This window comes from Rhyacophila brunnea, unplaced genomic scaffold, assembly GCF_057557595.1.
Source record: "Rhyacophila brunnea isolate RB1 unplaced genomic scaffold, BYU_Rbru_1.0 scaffold_1, whole genome shotgun sequence".
In the NCBI taxonomy this organism is placed as follows: domain Eukaryota; kingdom Metazoa; phylum Arthropoda; class Insecta; order Trichoptera; family Rhyacophilidae; genus Rhyacophila; species Rhyacophila brunnea.
Genome location: NW_028232751.1, coordinates 44,040,853 through 44,065,311, shown reverse-complemented (window position 1 = coordinate 44,065,311; position 24,459 = coordinate 44,040,853). Strand labels below are relative to the sequence as shown.

Below are 24,459 nucleotides of genomic sequence, written 5' to 3'. Positions count from 1 at the left end.
TGTGTCTGTGTGAAACCTGTGGTATTCTTGATTTGGTCTGTCCATCTGGAAAAAGCTCTTCCTCGTCCTCTTTGACCTAATAGTAAGTTGTCAAAGTGTAAGACCGACAAACTTAAAAATCCGATAAAGTCAAACCGAGGAAAGTCTGTCTCAAATCTGGAATTTGCTAATAATGGAGTTGTTTTTTTGTCTATCCGCGAAATTATCAGCATTTTTCTTGCCTTTACCGTCAAAGTCTCAAAAGCATATTTTTTTAATTGGCTCTACAATCCTATGCGGACCTGGGCCGCCTCACAAGGAGGTATTTAATTCATTTTTTGTTTTACGAAAAATGGATGTTAGTCACTTGCTCAACCTATTAGGTCAACACTCTGGGTCTAAACACACTGAAATACAACATGTGAATTTTTACCAGACCCGGGATTTGAACTTGAGACCCACGACACCATAAACCTGACGCGTTTATGGTGTCGTGGCCGCTCGGCCATCGTGCGCATATATACAAATATAATCATTATTTCAAAAAAAAGCATATTGTAACTTCAGAAAAAATTGTTTTATCGACTCTGGTTTTGGCTTTCGGTACTTTCAGGCTCGACACAACTGGCAATGTTAAATTTGTTAATTTTTTATTTATATAAATGTTAATTTTATAAGTTAGTTAATAAAATAAATGATTGTAAAAATGACATTGTTATAAAAAAAAAACACATTCATCAATTCACTAATAGACTATTTTGAACAAATCTATCTCAGTCTCGTACACAGTGTTTCTCAATCGATGGTCCGCAGGTATTTTCTGGTGGTCTGCGATTTTTTGGCGTCCAAATGCCTATGCTATAAATTTCAATAAAACCTTCCAAACCCGTGCATCTGCAAGTGTTTGTTCATTGTGTTTTTGTTCTTAAAACAGATTAATGGTGTAAAGTAACGAAATCAACCGCAATCAGAGGTCATTCATTATACGTAACCACGAGTATATAAATAATATTTTTTATTTATGTATTAGCGGTCCGCAAAAAGTTTCTCCTATTTTCAGTGGTCTGCAGGTGTATAAAGGTTGAGAAACACTCTACCAGACTATGACTGTCCATGTTTTATTCTTTAACCTCCGTTTACCTTAATCAAATATTCAGTCGTCAACACTGAAAGGTACAAAACCTGATCCCTCGAATCCGTCGTTATTGCGTTGTGAAATAATATGATGTCATGTAATTAGTCGTGTCTGTTTTCATTCGAAGCAGAGGTTGCAAACTAAAATCATTGTTACCACACGTATATCGTCATTAAAATTATAATATGATACAGCTTATTAATTTTTAGCAACTTTATACTAATAATATAGTCGATTTTGAAATATTTGCCTTGTGATCAACGTTTTAATGATTTCTATTACACCTTAGCGTATTTGTCTGTCTGTGTATTTGTTCTACTATAACTACTGAACCAATATTGATGAAATTTGTACATCTTATAGACTATACTGCTGTTACTAATTTAGTAGTTTCTTTTTGATAAATCTCAAAATGTTCCGAAGTTAGAAGTAGGTACATCATCCGTATGCTTAAGGCGCCTGTTCTCACTGTCGCTTTACTTGTTGTGCGATGCTGTTAATTGCAAACAAGATATATATGAAATATCCTAAAAATTAAAAGATTTTGAATCTTTTCCGGATGTAGCCTTCAGTTGTCACTTCTATAAACGTGTATGAGTATTAAATGTCCCAGAAGTCACTTTGTCTGGTTCATTTTCATACTTTGTAAAAATTCTTTCATTATTAATAACAATTTTTGAATATTATGTAGCCACAAGAAAATCTGACATTACTATCACTCACATAATTGTAATAGTAAGTACACATGCACGTTCTTGCTCAATGGTTTTACGCTGATTCCAACATGTCTCAACGTGTGTACCATCTGACTCGATGGTTTTTTGTTCGACATCGAACAAATTGCGCTCTCCGAAAAAGATTGAAGGACTGTAATCCTTGCGCGATGTAATTTGAGTGATGGAGTGAGGACGCACCAGCAAGGCTAGTGTGGCCTCGCTCTCACTCGTGGTCAAAGTCGTGGCGGTGGCCTCACAGCGTCTTGTGTCAAGTTGCTCGATTGTGTGGACGCAACGACGAGCATGCTTCCAAGTCAACATGCTCGATCGAGCAAAGCCTTCTAGCAAGAACGTGCGTGGGTACTAGGCTTAAAACTACTATGAGAGTACTAATTTATTGAACTCACAATTTTTTGCAGAATTTAAATTGCTGGGTGCCAATAAGCATTCACTGGTCAATACCAGATTCCTTTAGACATCTTAAAAATATTTTTTTTGTGAAAGTCAAATTCTCAAAGTCAAAATTAGCTCATACTTCAATACATGTTTGTTCTATCCGCCACTTTGTTTCATTACGATCTTCTGCCCATTATGTAATGTAGATTGTTTATTTCGAAGTTTTATAATATGGGTTCGTAGACGGTTTGTGTTCGTTTCAGGTTCTAGCTTCGGATTTCCGGCATTATATTAAATATAGTAATAAAAAGTAAATTAGACTTAACGACTTTTTAACGAGGAATAGTTATTAGCCATTCGCCCAACATATTGTATCCTTGCACCGGATCAAACACATGCTTAGATGTAAATCGTACGTATTACATTTCGCCATAAAAGAGATGTCCATATAGCATTGAGATCAAAAAACGACGTGTTGTTCATGGAGCATTGCAATCAGTACCTAATGTTTGAATTTTATTAGATTCAATAAGAATATAATAGCACAGTTTACATTTATATAAAATATATACGATATGATTGTATTTCTAATATACTTTTTTACCTTTCTTTTACCTACCTATTTTTTCTTTCGGTATTATCCCTGTATTTGGTGGTTTTTATTATGTATTTTTAAGTGTTTTATTAAAACATGAATTTGATCTAAATGCTATACAGCCATAGGTTTCTGATACAATAGCTCACGATGAACTGTGTACCTATGTATAATTTTCTGTACATGCAAATACAAACATTTCGACACCCCCTACGTATAAGGTGGAATTGCAAAATGGTAACTTTTCAGATATTCTTAGACTACGATTTCAATAAATTTGAATGACACCACAACGTTAATTTAAATGCTGGAACCGTATTTTTTTAATTACGCCTGCCTGTAAAATATTGTTTTTTTTTTTTTTTTTTGATTTCATCGTTTTATTATCTTTTAAATTATTCAATAAATACAATCAAGTCAAAATAGCCAAAAACGCAGTTCCGACTTTTTATGTATGAGGTGTCGTTTTATTGACCTGCCACGTGTTAGTATTTATACAAAGACGGCCACTCTACTTTAGGTCAGCCAGTGGTGAAGGGTGGAGGTAGGCTGTTAAGATCTTGTCTATAAAATATCTAAAATTATGCAATTAAATCATACATAACTTTAAATATTTTTATCTATTATAGTTTGGGTTAGGCAGGGTTTAATTGATTTTTAAAAACTAACAAATACCATCTGTAAATTATTATAGTCTTAGTTCAATAAAACCAAATACGTATGACTAACAATGTTTAATGTGCACTTTTTATGGCGGATCTTAACAACCTACCTCCACCCTTCGCTACTGAGGTCAGCATGGGTTGAATTGATTAATGGTTAATTTGGCTCTGATTTTTATACTCACTTAAATACAGTTTAACTGACTCCCCTTTTCCGTGTTCTAAGGTGAGTGCCTAAGAATAGATTCAACATATTAAATTGTTTGTTACTCCTCTGTTGGACATTTGTTGTCTAGACTCGTTCTGGATCGTTCCTAATATTAATGCTATGCATAGAGTACATAGTTACGATATTCAACGTTAATATAAAATTATGAACTGTCAACTTATGAAAACACACTGAGAATTCGATTAAACATATGTTTAGCTATAAATAAATGCATTTCTTATTAAATCAAAGTATTCAATCATTTGATTTAGTAATTACCACAGAACAGATTAATAAATAGTAATGTAAAAGCCATCGCCATGGGCCAAAGTTATGAAGGAGGGTAGTTTATGGCCTGACCACCATAAAACCCAAGTAAAAAAAATAGCATCGACTGTTCCCAAAGATTGAAAACACGTTACATTAACGTGATAAACTAAAGTACATATTATTTACTATTGAAAATGTTAAAGTTTATCGCATATTTTTTCACACTTGAGATATTTAGCCTGTTATACCACACCCAGTAGGGTTAGCCAGTTCCCGTTCATTTTGTGTTCCCTGATAATTAAGTACATAAAAGTATATTATATGTTCTCTGAATTAAGAAAATGTCAGTGTTTTTGTATTTATTATTGAGAAATTTAACACATTTAATATCTCGGCTACTTATAATGTCATGAATCTCGGATCTGACTAATTCACATCTTGTTTTTTTCAATATGTATGTTTGGAACCCAGAGAATAGACCAAGTTGAGCAAGTGGCTAACATTTATTTCTCGTATAAACAAAAATCTGTTAATATAACCTTACCTTACTTGATATTTCTGTATGCGAAAGAAAGGAAAAGAGACATAAGTCCAAAATTATTAAGGGGCTTAACTTTGTATGTGAATGTTTATGTTACTGCGTGAAATATTTTTAATGCACAGGTGAATCTTCTTCTTTTTATAAATTATGCATTATGGCTAATTTGGCATACCTGTTTGTTTTTATTTTTTAAAATACTTATCTCCCTTTTTACACTCACAAGGGGTTACCAACCTTTTTCCTTGTGCTATGTAGCACAATTAAACAATCGTGACATGCCAACTAATAAATTTTACACATTGAAGTACTAAAGATAAAATAATACAGTTTCTGTGTAGTAATGATATTTGGTATCATTTATTTTCTATATCGCAAAATAATGAACTATTCATATTATATGGGTATATTAATCCACTATCAAATAATAGATAAATTGTTCTCGTAATTCTTAAGTTAGTTTTTTCCTTATATTTTCGAATTTGTTTTTTCAACCGAGTTTCAAGTTACCATAATATGTTAGTTGAAAGGGAAGAGCTTCTGAAGTCAGTCTGACCGTTGAACTGTGACTTAGTCTCTACGAGGGAAAAATTCTCACCTTCCAAAAGTCAAAAGGTCTTTCCCCATCAAGGTTTGACTATTGAAAATTAAATCAAAATAGGAATCACCCTCACTCTTGTACACATTTCTCCTTAAACACTCTCAGCACAATTTCAAAGAGTGATTTTCGTTCATTATACCACAGTATACTCTCGCTTAATTGATGTAGAGACGTGTTAGACAGTGGAAGGAAAAACTATTCCACAGAAACACAACTGATACTATATGAATATATGCATTGAAAGTGAAAGTTTTACACATACATATTATTTATTGATGTATTTAATGTTAGTGTAATTGGAAAATAACAATGATCCTGTGGCCAATCAAATGACATCGGGGATTTTCTAATGCTAATGTTTATTGAATGTATGTAGGTATATAATATAGTATTTACAGAACTCCGGTCTAATTATATAATGATTTTTAAAAGAAATAATTACACTATTATTATCATTGCTATTTTTTTTTTAATATAAATTTTTCCAATTTTATAATACTTAGAGTCCGATTTTTGGTATTTTTGACCCCTCCTTTCCCTAATTGTCACACTTTGTTATAAAATCTTTTACCACCTGTAGAAAATATTACACATTCTTGAACTCTTCAGATTTGTTAAAAAACTAATTTATTGAAAACGATCGAGTTCAGTTTTTTATATTCTCACAGGATATTTTTTAGATAAAAATGATATATTTATATTTTGATGATGCCATGTCTTTTACAACCCTATAACTCTTTGTCACAAATTGTCACATTATATCAGACCTCCTCTCCCCACTTAGGGCTTGACGTCATATATGTATGATCCCCCTAAAATTACTACAAATATAAATATTTAATGCATATAATAATGATAATTGTGTTATTTTCATGTCTTACCACCAAGAAATAATAATAAAGAAAATTAACAATAGTAATGATTACTCTGAAGATCACTATCCTAATTTTCAATTCACCTATGATTTTTTAGTGTTTCAAGATAACATGATCGTCATTAAAAATTTATTTGCGATATAACTGTTTGATAAATTTAGGTCTACCCTCTCATATACTATGCGACAATATTTGATTTTGTGCAAGGACTCAATGGGTTGGGCAAATAAATGGCTAACAACTAAAAAAAACCTCACAGAAAAGTCTGTTAATTCAACATACACTCTGTAGAGGCCTATTATGGTCAGTTTAAGAGTAAACATGTTAATTTACTTTTATATGTGATTTAATTTATTATCAATGTAATGGAGTTCTATCACGTAATCAATAACAAATTAATTCAGACTGTATGTTAAATTGTACCTACTATGTACCTTTCCTTTCAACTGTGTTTAAAATTACAATTCCCTTTGCCCCATCAGACGATCTATTATATTGTACAAAAAAAAACAGATTCTCAAGACGCATGGGATAAATATTTGCAAGCGCTTTATTATGTGTATTGTTAATGGTTAGAAAAAAATTTATGACAGATTTTCAGCTTAGAAATAGTTGCCTAAACATACAACCACCATTTATGATGTTTTTTTTACCTGTGATATATAATGCATTAATTTTTTTTTCTATGTCTGATAAAATATATATATATATATTTTACGAATTACAGCAATGCAATGCGAAAAATAGCAATATTTCATAAATTATGTATTAAGTATATATGCGCGTATTTATGTATATATGTAGTAAACACTCTTTTTAGCGGTGGTATGTGTATCTTGTATACAAGCAAAGCTGGCGATAAATAATTCATTCATGAAATTTCACACGAGTACAACATAAACGAAAAATACTGTTTCTTATTAAATTCAAATTATTATGTTAACGCTTGCTTTGTGTTTGACATTTTTTATAATATTGTATAAAAGCTTTATTGGCTATTGTAAATATTGTTGGTAATCCAAGACATTTCATTAGACAATTGTTTACATTAAATTTTCAATGTTCAGTGTAATCTGTTGGAAAAAAGTTGGAATCCGCATACTTACATTTACTATTAATTGTTAAAGCGATCATTATTCAGCAGTAAAACATTAAATTTTTCAATCTATTCTCATCTCATAATTTATGGCTAAGTAAAAGATGGTAATATTTTAATGTGCGCGCAATAACATCTTGTATCCATATAAAATTATTCTACACATTGTCATTCTTATGTAAATAAGTAGGTTTTTGCGTTACTTAGAAAGGAAAATATTATGAAATATTACTTAAACATTCTTATTCCAAGTAATGCATAAGTTCAAATATCGTCTACGGTGACGGGTCAAGGGAGTCAAGCCACAAATTTGGCGAAAATGAGTTAATAATAAAGGTATTTTAAAACCATCAAAGATGCTCAGCTGCAAAATTTCAAAACCTAGTAACTGACTAAGTTTTGAAATTCTGTTATTATTAAGTTATAATCTCCACTGTCGATATAAATGTGCTGTATGAAATCGGTTACTATGTGTATGTTGGTGAAATCAATTCTTCTAAATCTAGCAATTGACAATACTTTCCTCATTAAAACAACATATAAATTAGTGAGTGCCATAAAACATGTAAAATTATTCAAAATCATAATTTAATATGTTTAGAGAATACATATGCATATCTACAAGTATTCTGACTTTTCAAATTATTGTTGCTGAAGTAGGACATGCTTGAATATTATGTTTTTTGATCTTCCTGAACATTTTGAAACTCTTACTAGGTTTTGAAATTGGACAGCCGTGCTGTGGTCAATGGATTTGAGCCACAAAATTCTTTTGACTCACGCAAGTGTGCCAACTGTACATTTCAATACTCAATGGGCAAGAGATATAATACACATAACTATTTTTTTTAGTTATCCATTCAAAATAATAATAATATAACATCACAAGTATATTCTATGTTCAAAGTTTCACCATTCTATCTTTAAAAACAAAAAAGTTCAATCAAAAAATGTTACTTTTTTTGTCACACAAAATCTTTGTGTGGCGATTTCTTAGCTTTATAATTTTGTTGACTGGCTCCCTTGACATCTACGGTAACAATATTTAGATATGTATGTCCCTTATTCTTATATTCTCATACTTCAAAAAATATATTCTATAGAATGAGGGTGCCACATGCTAACATTTGACATATCATTCAATGCTTTTTATACTGAGATGATCTTAGTTCAAAATTCGAGCACCTGATGATTTATAATGGTATATACCTACCACGTAATATTCGTAAAGTAATACAACAAAAGCACTATTATGGTAAGGTTATAAAAATTTATTAACAATAAACTGATATATTTTCAGTGGGTACATAATTCATATTATAATATTTTTAAACGCATTTAAATAATTAATATTATTTTATTAATTCATTAATCTCTCTTACTTATCTGTCTTTACATATTAACTGTATTTTTTTAATAAGGTTAATATTAACTGTCTTCATTTTGGCGTCCCAATTTTAGTATGTAAGCATTACGTAGTCTGTACGAAATCCTCTGAGGTCGATGGCGTATTGGTTATCGGCTTGGCATTCATAGTAACCTGAAAATATCGTTCTTCGTTAACAATGATAAAATCACAACCAATGAGGCTAAATAACTATTATACTGGGATTTTTTTATTTTAAAATACTTGATGGCGATTTCAGAATGTCATTAATATGACCGAATATTGATAATTATAGAAACATCAATATTCTCTGCGATGGCAGAATTTTTTGTCGATAACAAAAATGCCAGTCAGCTATTTGATGTCATGCCTTGTTTAGTTACTTAATGAGATACTTCTTTTAGGCTTATATCAGTAATGCAATACGTTTTTACCTCAGTGTGAACGTACTGCAAAAAAATCTGCAATGCGAAATGACTTGATAATTTAATCATTATCCTTAGTAAACGCATTTCAGCTTCATGTACATAATACTCAAATCTGCACTGAAGAAGTATGTTCTTAAAACTTTTTTTATAGCCAGTAGAGATCTGTACCTATTACATTTTATTAATTGCAAATTTATGACAATACGTTATTTTGAGGCCATCCATAGACTGAAACCGTATGTGTTTTTGAACCATATACCATACTATACTTATGATTTCTGTTCATGGAAATATATTTTCAGTAAGTATTATATATGTTTCTATATACGGTATTTAAATGGATGCTCTCAGACGCTTATATACTTAGTGAAATTATATTTCCATGAACAGAAATCATAAGTTTAGTACAGCAGACGGCACAAAGCCGTATCCAGATTCAGCCTATGGGTGGCCACTTTGTTAAATAATTTAATAGACAATTTCGCTTTCATGCATTCCTTACAATTAATAAACTATACATAGTCATATATGAAATATTCTGCAATTCCATTATGAATTAATGAAATGAATGAATTGTTTGTAACCTGCATCTTTTTGTGTTGTGGGATCAATTTCCATTTTTGATTTAATTGTGTCATTTCCCAAAGGCCATTCGTGTACCTGAAATTATTTATTTGTTTAAAAAACAATTGATGTACATAATTATACTTCTAAACATTACCTGCAATCTTAATTTAAATATTTCAAATTTGAATTTTTTTTTTTTTTAAATAATAGTAGACAAAACTTCTATTAAAAAGTATAATATACTTATATAGTTTTTTAATTGGCTTTACAATCCTATGTGGATCACCTGATCCGCCCACTAAGAGGTTTCTTAACAGATATTTGTTTTACAAGAAATGGATGTTAGTCACTTGCTCAACTTATTAGGTCTTACTCTGGGTATTACTCTGGGTCCAAACATACATTGAAAAACAAGTGGATTTTTTCCACTCTTGAGATTAGAACCAGAAACCCATGACATTATATGACTGATGCGTAGACTCTCGCCTATCATGGGCATTAAAAAAGTATATAACAAACTTCATAATATATAACATACAAATGTTTTATTCTTTCTTTTAAAAGTCTTTCCACTAAGAAATAACAGTAAAAAATTGAGAAATATTAACTTGGTACTGCTTTTTTCCGATGTGTGATATTCCACTGATAAGTATATTAATCTATCAATCAAACAACGACGCTTCCAAAATTTTTGGTATGAATAACAACTTCCTACAATAAACTTTAAAACTAATTAAATAATAAAAATTTACACGGATTTATATTTTCTAAGACAGTCTTGAATTATGCACCATTTCGCTTAAAAAGTAAATCTTTAAAACCGATTATCTTAATTTGATGAAAATATCTTTTAATATTTATTTGTATAACACAATCAAATAATTTGGTGTTTTCACGGCAAAAGTGCTCAAGTCAGTTTGGTTGCAGCTGAGAAAATCTATGATACACAAAAAAGAGCATGATTCTTTACACACATTGGCATTAAAATCTTAATTTCGTAAAAATGCGACTTAAGAACATCCTGTAGCCACAGAATTATCAAGCAGCTTTTGATTTTGGTACAAATATAACATACTGATTTAGAAAAGCATTTGCAGACAGAAATTAACAGCATATAAACCTGGAAAAATCTATGATGATATAGTTCGATTCCATCTTTAAACCATGTTATTTCCGGTCGTGGTAAACCTGAAATCAAAAAATATACTATGTTTATATCATGATAGTACAAACAATGGCAGTCAGGGCTATAGTACAATTCAAATTAAATGAAAAAAATTGTCAAAATATTTCATCTTCCTTTGTTTTATGGATGGGTTTATGTTCTATAGTACTTCATTATACATCTGTAAATGGAAGAAGATGCAATGTATACATAATATTATATATAATTTATTGAATATTAAATTATAGTCAGTACAAGTAAGTATAAGTCAGTACAATTAAAATATATTGTATTACTAGATCCAATTTATTTTATAAAAATAATTTCGTCTTCTATAAGATTTATAGAAGTTATGATGACCGAGATTAAATTTTATTTTATTTGGAATAAAAAATAATTAATAATACAAATTATCGTTACCTTGTGCCATACAAAAGAATGTAATTTTCCGCCCCAACATGTAATCCAATTCAAAGTGGGATGATTTAACTATTTTTGCAGCCTGAAAAATAATATACGGTTGTTAAAAGTAATTTTATCCAACAAGTAACTAATTAAATTTTATAATCTTACACAAAAGTAATTACATATATTAAAATTTAATAAGAATTACATTAACCTTATTTACTATTGGACATTTGAGAAGAGTAGAGAATATTTATTACACTGATGTACACTAATTTATGTGAAATGAATAAAATATAATCTCACGTCTTTGTGTTCATAATAGGCTCTCTCGTAGGGACTTGGGCGCTGTATAATTTTCGGAATTTCTAAACGTATTCTTATTCTGCCTCTATCTCTGCCTGAAACAATATTTTTTTCAATAAGCTCACAATTTATAGATTAGTTATTCTGACATTTAATATCAGATACATAATCACCGGTAGCTTGAAATAATATATTGTCAGATTTATAACAGCACCCTACTAATTAACATTTGTATCAGAAGACAGGAATGGCATACTAAATTTTGACAAAAAAATGTGTGTTGTTCTACAACAGCACTTTGGACATGCAGATTTTCATTTCCTGACAGTTAGAAACAACAAGATTGTTGAATGTTATTAGTTTATTATTAATCGTAATGTAATGATATATTTTAGCAACTGGGTACTATAATTATAATATGTACTAATTATTGATTAGTCAGATTATAACTTTTTGTAAAAGCGACAGTTAAAAAGAATTATCTTTCTAATATTGTTTTATATTAATGAATCGGGAGTAGGTATTTGCTTCTTCTTAATAATCAAATAATATGCAATGACTTAAAAAAGCTATGTATAGAATTTGTGTATTTATAACAATTTTTTTTTTGTAATTGTGGTAAAATTTTTAATGTAATAATAATTATAATATCATACCTCTCCTCGCCTCACTGTTTATCACTGCGTAAATTATGATAAGTATAAGTAAAATGTCCTTATTTTTACACTTCATTTTAACAATTTATTTATAAACTTAATTCTTTCAAATATTCCCTTATCACCATAAAATGTTTTTAATGATCGTTATCACTGTAGCAATGACATCATTCTAAAAGTTGATTTTTTTTAAAACAGCGTATTTATTTTAAAATATTTTGGTGTTTTAATATTATGAAAGCTCTGCTTTCCTTATAACTTTACCCGTTAGGTACTGTTGTACTTTGGTTATAATACTAAGTGTATCACAAGAGACTTGAATGCTTGGATGATCCATGCTACGTTTCAGGGTTTCAACAGTTACAGATTATTTTATTTTAATTCTCAGAAACATAAAAATATTTGAGTAGTCAATATAATAATATAATAATAATTTTTTTGACCATATCCGATCCTAAGAAGATCATAATAATTGCGTCTCCACAAAGTGGAGGTTTTGTATTAACAGATTTTTGTTTTTAAGAGAAATGGATGTTATTCACTTGCTCAACCGGTTGCAAACGACGCGTGCAGATCAAAACATAATTTGTCATAAAAATTCAACATGCTTCCATTTAATGTTATGTTTATTGTTCTATTAGTAATAATAATAATAATATATTCATTGACATGTTTTCTTTTTCAAGTAAATGGGTAACGTTTTTTAGTCATCTCACGATTTAAGAATTAATTCCACCATCACCATCACAAAACAAATTGAAGTGTTCACAACTCAACTATCGCTCTCCGATTGGCAGCGACTCCAAAATTTCATCGCACCTATAGTTGAAAATTATTTGCTGTTTCACTGAAGTATGCTCTTAATTATAATGTGACAACCGAAATGACTATTATCTATCAATCTAATTGTAGAATTTAATACAACTATTTTTAAATCTAATGCAACCACATAACATAAATGCTATCTCTGTTAACTAACTATGTCAGTTTCATGAAAGCGTGACACAATCTATAAATAACAAACACATTATTGCAATCTAAATAAAGAGCATAGTAACAATAGATTTAGAATAAAAGCATTTTTCATTGATTCATTAAAGGAAATTGTTAGTTGAATTCAAAATAATGCAACACTTTTTTTTCATCGATTTGTGTAATACTACATAGCAAAAAAATATACTAGTCCTATAATGTTATTAATGTTAAATATTAATAGTTGATAGTGAATAGGTTGTTGGCAACCCTTTTGATTTTACGACTACAATTGTAAGCTCTGCTAATTAAATCAATTGGAATGATTCGTTTGCGAGTTCTTTCACGCCTCCCAATTTGCTTGCATTTGACCTTATTCCAGGGTAGTAGTCGGTGCACAGCTTTGTTCGCAAACAATGTTACTGATAGGTCAGTTACAATATGTTTATTTGTTTTTAGCATCACTTATACAAGGGAGATATAGTTTTCGCAACAGAGTATTATAACTATATTCAGCATTAAACTAGCTTATAATATTATACTGATACTATATTTCAAGGGCATAATATACCGGTATATTAAGCGTCGATGACATTGAGCTACTTTACAAGCTGCTTGTCGGCGAGTCAGCTAGTGCGATTGTGATAATGACACACAAAACTTTCCAATCGCTCAGAAGCCAACAAGCTAGCGAGTTGAAACCGTCATTTTTGGTACTATTTTGACAGGACGTATTGAGTAGTTCGTTTTTTTACCGGGAGGTCGCCACTATCGCTCTACTGCGCAGACGCAGATCGGCCTACACGCCTCCGTGTAGCGTGTAAAGTAGTCCGGCTTTCAACTTTTCTCGGTAGATTGCTTACAATCTGCTTGTTAACTAGTTCGATGATGACACAGGGCGAGTTTACAAGCAGATTGTAAATTCGCTATATTGTAGCTTGTTAAGTAGCTCAATGTCATCGACGCATTAGATGTCAATAATAGTGTTCGGTAACCAGGCGTCTAGCAACCATGTAACTAGGTAAGTCTGTGAACTGTCATAACGCAAAATATTTTCAATAAATTACAATGTGAATGTATCTTGCACAGGTGCTATTTGCTGGCGCTATCTGTTCAAGTTCATTAATAATGCAATAACTTTAAAAAAATGGCAGCATTGCAACAGCTGATTGCTTGAATAGACTTGCCAGATGGAGAAATCGGCAGAGAGAGTAATGTCAAGCAATATAATAGGGAGAGGCAGGTCAAAAATTTACTGGCTAGACATACATACTATTGACTGCCTGGGTACTAAATTAAAAAGCACATATTTTGGTTAGGGAAGTTTGGAGATAGTTCTGGAGCTAGCTAGGATACATATTATTAGGTTGTTATGCTCCTAATGTAATCACGATGATTATATCTGAATATAATTGATCATAACAATATGATCTATGAGATATTATCTCTTGTTCTCGCTCGGTTAACGAAATTGAGTAATATTGCACGTGGACGTTGATTAAATGGGTGACTAATACCATGGCTATGGTGGAGAACAGCGATATGTGACCATAATAATATATTATATTCTTTTGTATTCCGCCGCGGATGGAAAACATGTGAAAATGTACTGACAAACAATTAAGTCATATTTGGGGGAAAATTTTTAGTGTTTCATCAGAAACAGCGGCGCATGGTCTCTCAGAAAATCGTTTTGAAGCGTACAAAAGCGTACGATAGGGATATTTCAAAATTATTCGATAGCAATGTTTGCAGTTGTGGACATGCGTTGAATTTCAACCATATAACGGTGCACACATGCATTTGTGTAGCAGGGAAAGCTCACAAACTATGTACAGTAAGTACTCGACTTTTTTTGCTGCAATTTGTTTCTCTGCGCTTGTGTTTACATCAACTATTACATTATAATATATGGATCATAATGTAATGATCGGTCATATATATCCCAACTATAAGAATGTATGCCAGATTTTAAGGTGTCTAAAGATTGGCTAATCCTTTTACTTGGTGGAAATACTGTTCAATTAACAATGTTTTCTTAAATGTATGTATGTAGGTATTATTTAAAAAATTGTATGATTTTAAGTTTTATTCAACTTACACGAAAATCTTCAGAACGAATTCGGAATCACGTAATTCGAAGACTTACCGTATACTATCCGACAACAAGAAATCGGCGATAACAGGAAGTCGCTGTAGTTGTATGTAGAGGACTTCTCAGTGACATACATGTTATGGCGGCAACGCGTGTTAGATAATGTATCGGCTCTACTTTACTAGATGCGACTCCTTTTCTTTTTCGCAATAAACGAAAAGGTTACTAATAATAATTCTAACATCACTCCTGATCGTTTTAGATATATTTTTATTATAGAAAGCTTCAAAATACGTAAATTGATAGATCTGTATACACGTAAAAGCGTAAAATGAAATTTGGGGTATTCCTCATTTGAAAACGGAAGTGCTATTAGTTGCACTGGAGGGGATTGTCAGTTGACAATCTTAACACGTAGACAAAAAGTTCTTGTTCAACTATAGTATAATTTTGTTTATGAGGGTATATGTTAATACTACTTAATATCTTGAGAATTGTACTCCGCTCATGGTTGATATTATACTGCGTATAAATGTATAGCACCGATCTGTTAAACAATTTGACCAATTGTTTTATTTGTTTAGATTTGAATGTACACCAAAGGGGTTCTCATGTGTCTCCCTCTGTGATACTGTGATTGAACAGCCTGTCAAATGAGCCTGCACGTACGCATATTAAACTTTTTAGTCGCGACATTACTTGTCTAACTTTCAACAAGACAGGTCAACTATGAACCCGAGTGGTCGTAAACCATTTGGTAGACACTCTATCATTCAATTTAAATATCATTCATTCTCTCTAACTGTCTGTTGTCGTCTGGATCAGATTTAAACAAAAATATCCACTCATCTTTTTCTTGCACTATATTGATTGTTTATTTATGAAATAACCATGGAAAAAATAGTACAGCACACCAGTGGCGAACAGTGGTGGGTTTTTTATAACGCAAAAGACGCAATAAATTCATCATACAATTTAAAAAGGGGCCTCTAATATAAAATAAATTATTAAAGTATAGTAATACCCGGAAGTTACGCGATAGGTGGGTCCGATGAAAATCACTTAAGTTGAATTAACATAAGTCGGGGTACAAGTTTGCATAAACACATATAAATTTTGTTTAATTGCGACCAACGGGAAACAAAAATACTTTTTTAGAAGAAAAATATTTAATAAAATTGCAGTTCTTTGTACATACAGTACACTCTCAGTAATCCACCGCTCGATTATCCGACAACTACTATAATCCGTCGTTATTTTTACTAGTTAAAAGCACAAAATCAAGCTCTATAATTCGCCGGTATTCGATTGTCAAATTTAGTAATCCGCCGCGTACAAGTATAAGTACAAGATGAGTCGGGTTTATTTTGGATACTTCTCCTTTGTAAAACGTACGTTCATCGCGAAGAAAGTAATGTACTAGGGAGGAAAGTGCCCATTGACCGCATCACAATTATGCCATGCTCCAAAGCAACCGGGACACACAAACTGCAGCTTTTGGTCATAGAGAAAGCCAGGAATTCTAGGCCATTCAAGAATATCTGCCTCACTGAACAACTGGTTGTGTCAAGTGATTTACTGTTTAATATTTAGTTAATAAACTTAGTTTATAAACCTGTATAAATTAGTAAATACTTGATTTTGATTATAAATAAAACTGTAATTTGCTAGTATCTACAAATTTCTCAAAAAAAACTATTTTTTACGAAATACCTGTCTTAATTTTTACCATATTTTGTAAAAGCAAGATTGAAGATTTTGTGACAAGCACTGACTCTGGAATTGGGCACCGGCAAACAATGAGGACGGACGATTATCAAAAATTAGAGGAAACGCTTTAATCGTGGTTCTTGCAAGAGCGTCAGTGGCATACATCGATTTCTGCAGATATTTTACACCAAAAGGCACTGTTCTTTTATGAGAAAATTTATAAAAAAAACCATCTCTGAACTAGCGAAGGCTGGTTAAGTAAATTCAAAGGAGGATTTGACATCGGCATTTTAACTATGACCGGAGAGAAGTTATCATAGTACAAACTTCTCAATAAAACTATTTTTACTAAATACATACCTGTTTTAATTTTTACCATATTATTTTGTATGACGTATGCACTATAATCCGCCGCTTTCACTAATTGGACACTTGTCTGGTTTTTGGGGTGGCGGATTACTGAGAGAGTATTGTATTAATACTATGTACAAAATATTAAAAAATAAATTCTTTATGTAAAATCTGACAAATTACAAAATTTAAGAGTTTAGAAAACATATAACAAGTCCAATTCGTATTAAAACAAGAGGAACATTGAAGGTAGTGGCGGCAGTGTTGCCAAATGAAAAAAATCAAGAACCGTGTAACTCCGAGTTCGCTTAAGTTGGGGTATTACCGTATACCAAAATTTTAAATGTATTAACTATATATGTAGTAGATTTTGTGTAAAAAAAATTTTTGACATTGAATACTATGTAATCAATGAAAAGTTATTTATTTATTTATTCAACTACAAATACTCAAGGTAGTCAGCAGACTCACCGGTGTTTGGTGACAGATATATGTTATCGTCGAGGGGTTTCTTCGTATGATTGAACCCTGTTTTCTGGATACCCCACTTTAACATGTAGCACTCGTTCCAATATCAAGAGGTGTAAGTTATGGTGTAATTGTAATTCTACAATGTTAAAGCAACGGTATCGAGGAAATTAAGTAACAATTAATCCGTTTGATTGGCTGTCCTGCTCTATGCCCATTTTATTTTTATATGGCCACAATGCTTTTTGGACTGGTGATTCTAAGAAACTTATACACCGATTATTTTTCGTCTTACTGTGATGTTACTTGTACTAATTGAACTGTGTTGTATGTTGAAGTATTCCTATACTTTTCCATATTGTTATTAAGAAGATTTTAGAATATAAATAAGAGTTTATAAACCATTTTGGCATGCCTATAACTTTCACTTATATAATCTACTAAATCCAGTATAGTATGACATGGTAAAATACTATTGCATTGATATATTTAACAATCACATCACCTGAACGAACAATGGACCTATTTTCAAATACAGTGTTTTTACTTTGCGTAGACGCATTGACTAAAAATTGTTTTAATATTGTGTACTGAATAAATAAAATAATATTTTGCCGTATTTATGATGAATATTGTTGAAAATTATGTTTTTATAGTGGCTCTTTATCTAATGATGAATATTTCTCATTATTTCAGAGGAACATGGAATGTACCGTTCATAAATTCCTGCTATCTAATCAATGCAACAAGTGTATTACAAAAGTACAACAGGAAGACTATTACATATATCGGAGAAAATGTTGACGCTGACATGGTGCTATGTGCTTCTCTACGTCAATTGGTATGTATCAACACAATTCTATCGTCGTTGCCATTGTTACATAATTTGCGTATGATCTAGAATTACTCAAAAATATTATTAATATGTATCTATACTTAGTATTGATTTTTGTATTTATTTTTCAATTACTTTAATGTACATGTCATCCATTGCTGATTATTTGTACTGTCACGGTTCTAGCTATTGTTACAAATTATTTAATAAAATGTCCTTTTTGTCTAAATTTTGTCATGAATGTATATACTAAGATATGCCGCTTACAAAATTAATATGTTAATGAACTTTTGGCGAATATAAGAAATGAAAAAAATTATCATGTTGGGCAATTCATAGGTACATAAATGTGTGGCGATCGATGGTTCCGTTAGAACCAAGCAGTGTCAGCAGGATCCATGACATACGACTCATTCTCAAATTAATATTATTTATTTGAATATTGTTTAGTACACATGCATTTTCCTTGCATCACTTCACCTCTGTAACATTTATTAATGTTTATGATATTAATAATGTATTTTCTCACTGAGGCCTGAGATACTCAGTATAAGCATATTCCATCGTGATGGGTTCAATAAAAAAGGCTATCACGATAGAAGAAATCTCACTCCGACTATCTCAATCGTGTAATATTGTCTATATGTACCTATGTAAACTGTAACTGTCAAACCGCAAATAAACACGCAATCTACATCATCCTCAGATTTCAGTTCCTCTCCATGACTCGTCCACCTCACCTACTGCCAAAGTGGGGATATCAACTACGTTCAAAAATATGTTTATGTTTAACCCCTCAATATGTAACATTTTATATATATCTAAGAATGCCCATGATGTAACAAAAAACTACATCAATATTGTTTGAATGCCTTGTGGTTGTTGATAAGTACCTGAACACTAAAGCGAAACATTGCAATATGTCCAATTATTTGTGTTTATTGTCATGATAACCGAGAATGATAAAGAAAAAAGATGTGATAAGTAAATATACAGGGTGATCGCTATGTTCAACTTAGTTCATGCCATTCTTTTATACATCTTTAAGTTTTTTGCTAAATTAACATATTACATTTGGTCACACTTTACACTGTGTTGTTTCAACACCACTCTTATTCCTAACCTCAGTTATAAAGCCACTATTATGACTAGCATTTTTGTTCAATGTGTTTTTTAAATGTTGTATAATTTTTTTGTATTAATTTTCAGGGAATCTTTATGCATGTATCCAACGAACACAATTACGGCCACTTGGTAGATCCAGAGACGTTTGATGTCCTCCTAACTAATCCGGAAGTATATCAAATATTTGAAAATAAATATGACTGGGAGCAACGCTATCTCCATCCCAATTATTCTGAAAATTTCAACATTGAAGGGAAGAAACCTCTGCAGGTAATAATTACATTCATTAGCACTCGGGACACTGCCTTTTACTGCCAAAGATAACATTGCTCAATAAGTAGTTACCTCATCGCAAGCATTGAAATGCAAACGGACATAAGGCCCTAAATGTTACTTTGACATTTATGTTTGATGAATGAAATTTCATTACATAATACTATATCATTCACAAACTAAAACATATTATAATTCTTCTTTTTCTTAAAATAATAATCATTAATATATATGGTACTAATCACGTATCCTAAATCTGTACCAAGAGGACGATAAATTTCCACATTCTGATGGCTTTTAACAAGTTTTTAGTATTCTCTAAAAATTGAGTATGTATGTAGGTACAATGACTTAATGTAAGTGACAGATTAATGTGGTTTAAGGGATTTCAAATTTTATCATGCATTGTTTTCAATTTCATTGTCTCTGTTTTAGCCTTGCCCGGATGTTTACTGGTTCCCAATGACTAGTCTTCGCTTTTGTCAAGAATTTATACAAATGATGGAAGCTTTTGGGAAATGGTCTGACGGAGCCAATAATGTAAGAGTATTGACTTATTTACATATCAAAAATCGTAGTTACTTAGGTATAAAATTTGACGATGATACCTTTTTAATTTCAGGATAAACGTTTAGAGGGAGGCTACGAAGCTGTCCCCACACGAGATATTCATACAAATCAAGTCGATTTTGAACGTCATTGGTTATACATTTTGCAAGAGTATGTCCGCCCTCTTCAAGAATTAGTCTTTACTGGATACTATCATGATGTAAGTAATTTTTTTTTAAGTTGTCCTTAGAACTACTTATTTAAATGACTAATAGTATGATTATTATTAGTGACTCAATTTTGCAAAATTCTGGACAATCTCAACAATCTAGGGACTAATCTTTAAAACTCCTATTTCTCGTCAAGTACAACTTTTTATTATTCTTAGAAGTCTGTTTATGATTTACTAGAATGAATGGATTTTAATATCTTAATACTGTCTGACTCACTATTGGTTTCACTGTTACACCTTTTTTACGGGACATATGCCACAATAGCAACGCACATGTTTCAGTTGATTATCAGGGATATCGCAAAAGCAATTACTTAATGATTGTTGGCAAAAAGTTCACTTAGTTTAATTGTGCTTATTCCGAAATTTGATTTCAGCCTCCGCGTTCTTTGATGAACTTTGTCGTCCGCTACAAGCCTACCGAACAACCTTCACTTAGACCACACCATGATAGTTCAACATACACCATCAATCTAGCTTTGAACACTCCAGGTATAGTACCATGTTTTCAATACAAATTCATTCGATACAAAATATTTCATCGCTGTATATTAAATACCTCTTATGTGGTGATTTTCACGAAAATGAGTTATTGATACCATATGATGCGCGTTTTTTTTCTCTATCATAATATATAATATTATATGGTGCATATAGAATTTATTAATCCTGTGATAAAAACATGGAAAAAGCTATGATTTTTCCATTAAATAATAAATATATTATAAAAAAAATATGATCATCTAGTTTTAATTTATGCTAAGGATCTAAAAATTGTTAAAACAGTATATCATTTACGATTATTTTTTAAAACAGTTTTTTTCGATTATCTCAGAATATGACTCTAACCATATAGGAGGTATTTAAAGTTCAGCGACGATTTAAAAGGCATTTATAAATTATTTTATTCAATATTTTTAAATATTACATATAAAGATAAGGAAACTGAAATATTGTCTGGGGAAGAACTGATTTGGCTACTCTCAATGAATATGGTGTGGAATAAGGATATTACACACAGCGATACAATGCCTTAAATTTGAACGACACATAGTAGAGTTGCGACTTCTAAATGTCTTTGAGAACGTTAAGGAATTGAAATGTGCCAGGTATTGGGGAAGACCGAAGAGCTTGAATACATCGTAAAGTTCTTTAACAAAATTAGAGAGATAGCTTGAATAATGAATCTTCACTCAGAGGAGAAGAGACAATATGTCAGCGGTTCGCAATCAATACCATGGTAAAATTGTAAATAATATAATATATAGATCATGCAATGCGAATTATTAAGTATGAAATCATACAAATCATATTGTTGGTAACATCTCCAGAATGTAACCAATGTAGCAATAAATAAATAAACATAAAGCACCTTGTACACGTGCATGGATTTACTTGCACTAATAGTGTATATTTTAAAGTATCACGATAATAACTATTTACACGTAAAAGTGCTGACTGTCTTTCCAATCTCATTCTTCAAGTCTAAGCGAGATGCGGTGTTGTCTTTGTATGGTGTTATTTGACAGATTCGGACAGGTTCGTAGATAATCAGTAAACGTCAAAATATTCTGTGCGGTGTAGTTCGTATTTCTTCCGGCAGGTTTGACACTATCGTTCTACTGCGTATGCGCATGCGCACCGCCATAAAAGTACCAATTATTACGTAATAATTCAGAAGCTTCTGAACTCTTTTGATCAACTTGATCAACAATTGATAACACATGCATTTTCTTGTTATACAATAAATCCATGCATGTGTAAATGGGGTATAACTCTTTTTTCATATTATGTATACACAAACGTCATTTCGAAATAATCACCATATTCTGGCAATGAATATAAAATTATTCTTTTATTCGTCTTTAATTTTATATAAATTTAATGTTTGCACTTTCAGAGGTGGATTACAAGGGAGGCGGCTGCCGTTTCATTCGGTATAATTGCTCTGTAGTCAACACTCGCGTCGGCTGGCTTCTCATGCATCCTGGAAGGCTCACGCACTATCACGAGGGACTTTTGGTCACCGAAGGAGTCCGTTACATTATGATTTCATTCGTAGACCCATAGGCAGGACGCCTCTTTTCGTAATACAGATTGACACACCTGTTAAACGTTACACATTATTACAATATATTTTTAATGGCATACTTATAAAAGCATGCTTAGATTGTTTTTGCAATTTCAAATTTAATTTCAAAATAATATATTGTTTAAATCGATCTGTAATAAGAATTGGTTGTTATTTTTTTTTTCGTTCTAAATAAGACTGCTTTACATCAAATTTGATCTTTAGAACCCATTCGACTTTTCATAAGATTTAACAACCTTTTTAATTTAACTTTTGAAATCATTCAATAATTTTTAATATTCTACAATTAGTCTACTTTTCAACGTTTTATCATTGTAATAATAGCGTCACAGCTTATTTCTTCTATGGTAAATTTCTATCATAATCTATTGTTGTATGTTCAAGATCGAAGTGTTTTGTGTATGTAATAATGTTGTATCAAAAATATACCAATGAAGATTTTCTTTCCTATTAACTTGTAAGACTTTATACGAATGTTCACTATTGTGTTCATTGAAATGCATTTAAAGAATATTACTAGATAATAATATATTATAAATAATGATCTGTTACATGAAATTCAATTATTTTAATGCTTTATATAAGTTTATTTACTTATGTGAATATAACTAGTGTTATGGTGATGAAGAATATTGTGTTTACGATGTAAATTTTGATACCAAAAAAAGATAAATTGTTTTAATTTTGGTAAATAAATAATAGGATCTCGATAACTTTTATTGAGAGTGAAATTTAATGTTTTGGCTATCCATGACAAAATACATGAGATTTGTTTTGAAATTTATCTTTGTAATTACACTCTTGAAAGTAAGCAAAGTTTGATGATATTTGGCTGCTGACTATTTTAATCAACTTTAATAATAATAATTATTGATGTATCGGACAAGTCAAACATCATGCAAATTAGAATGGAGGCGAATCTGCTGCTTGTGTGAAACTTGAATTGGTTTTCTTACTTACTCGAGTATTATTTGGTATGTATTATGAAATTATCATTTGACAATGTATCTGATCTACATACTTTTCATTGTAAAAGTGTCTGAAAAAGACATTTTTTAGTAGTAAGAGTTTTTTTTATTTGACTAAAAGAATATTGGTGCTAAACATAAATATTTTTCCATTTAAAAAAATCTCAATTAGGAAATATTAAATGTTTTGCTTTAGGTAAGCAAACATACAATAATAACAACTTCCATTTTTTATTATTATTCATACACAATGATTTATTGTGCACACACACACACACACCCATGACATGTTCTTTTGTGTAATAATTACCATTATATCAATAAAATTATCTAAACAATTATCGGAGTATTATTTTTCCTTTTCCTTTATTTTCTACCATGTTATAAAATTATTCATAGTAATTTCTCAAGCAGCCTCATCAAAATACTATTTTTCTATGGGAAAGGCTTATTTCATTTTATGATTTTAGTACCTACCTACATATGATTTGGTGAAGAATAATTGTGTGAGCAAAAAGAAGAAGGTGATAAGTCTTAAAAATCGAAAATTAAAAATGCGAAATGAACCATAATACACAAATGAGAGAAAGGATGAGTCATATCACTGGGCAATTATTATCAATGCAGTCAGGCAAATTCGAACTTAAAATATGCAGTCAAATTAGTGCAATGACTTTTGGGAGTGAAAACCTCAGCAAGTATCTGGAACGCCTCTGCCATCCAACACAACTTTTCATACAAAAAAAAATACTTATTGAAAATTTCACAACCCCCACTGAGAGACTGGTATTCCTTTAAGGATTT

At 31.1% G+C, this 24,459-nt stretch overlaps 2 protein-coding genes across 3 annotated transcripts in view; one reads left to right on the top strand and one right to left on the bottom strand.

Annotated features, from left to right (window-relative positions):
- Window positions 1-23,987, top strand: part of Plod (procollagen lysyl hydroxylase) — a 72,987-nt gene extending 49,000 nt beyond the window's left edge. For both annotated transcript variants that reach the window (XM_085944537.1, XM_085944546.1), the window contains exons 8-13: window positions 18,278-18,422; window positions 19,626-19,811; window positions 20,250-20,354; window positions 20,437-20,583; window positions 20,973-21,087; window positions 22,496-23,987. In XM_085944537.1, coding sequence (XP_085800663.1) covers window positions 18,278-18,422; window positions 19,626-19,811; window positions 20,250-20,354; window positions 20,437-20,583; window positions 20,973-21,087; window positions 22,496-22,665 — 868 coding nt within the window. In that variant the 3' untranslated portion in view covers window positions 22,666-23,987. The remainder of the gene's footprint in view (window positions 1-18,277; window positions 18,423-19,625; window positions 19,812-20,249; window positions 20,355-20,436; window positions 20,584-20,972; window positions 21,088-22,495) is intronic.
- LOC147079818 (immunoglobulin domain-containing protein oig-4-like) lies at window positions 8,410-12,177 on the bottom strand. The gene is made up of 6 exons (XM_085944569.1): window positions 11,986-12,177; window positions 11,330-11,424; window positions 11,039-11,120; window positions 10,574-10,641; window positions 9,471-9,546; window positions 8,410-8,611 (listed from the first exon to the last, which is right to left on the bottom strand). Exons 1-6 carry the CDS (start codon window positions 12,059-12,061, stop codon window positions 8,529-8,531), a joined length of 480 nt encoding a protein of 159 aa, XP_085800695.1. The 5' UTR covers window positions 12,062-12,177; the 3' UTR covers window positions 8,410-8,528.
- Window positions 23,988-24,459: the final 472 nt, after the last annotated feature.

Bases quoted from the DNA above. Each gene is read 5' to 3' on its own strand.
- LOC147079818 (XM_085944569.1), bottom strand. From the start codon at position 12,061: ATGAAGTGTAAAAATAAGGACATTTTACTTATACTTATCATAATTTAC. The intron at 11,425-11,985 runs GTATGATATTAT...ATATTGTTTCAG, and splicing joins AAACAGTGAGGCGAGGAGAG to GCAGAGATAGAGGCAGAATA. The intron at 11,121-11,329 runs GTGAGATTATAT...ATTATTTTTCAG, and splicing joins CCTATTATGAACACAAAGAC to GCTGCAAAAATAGTTAAATC.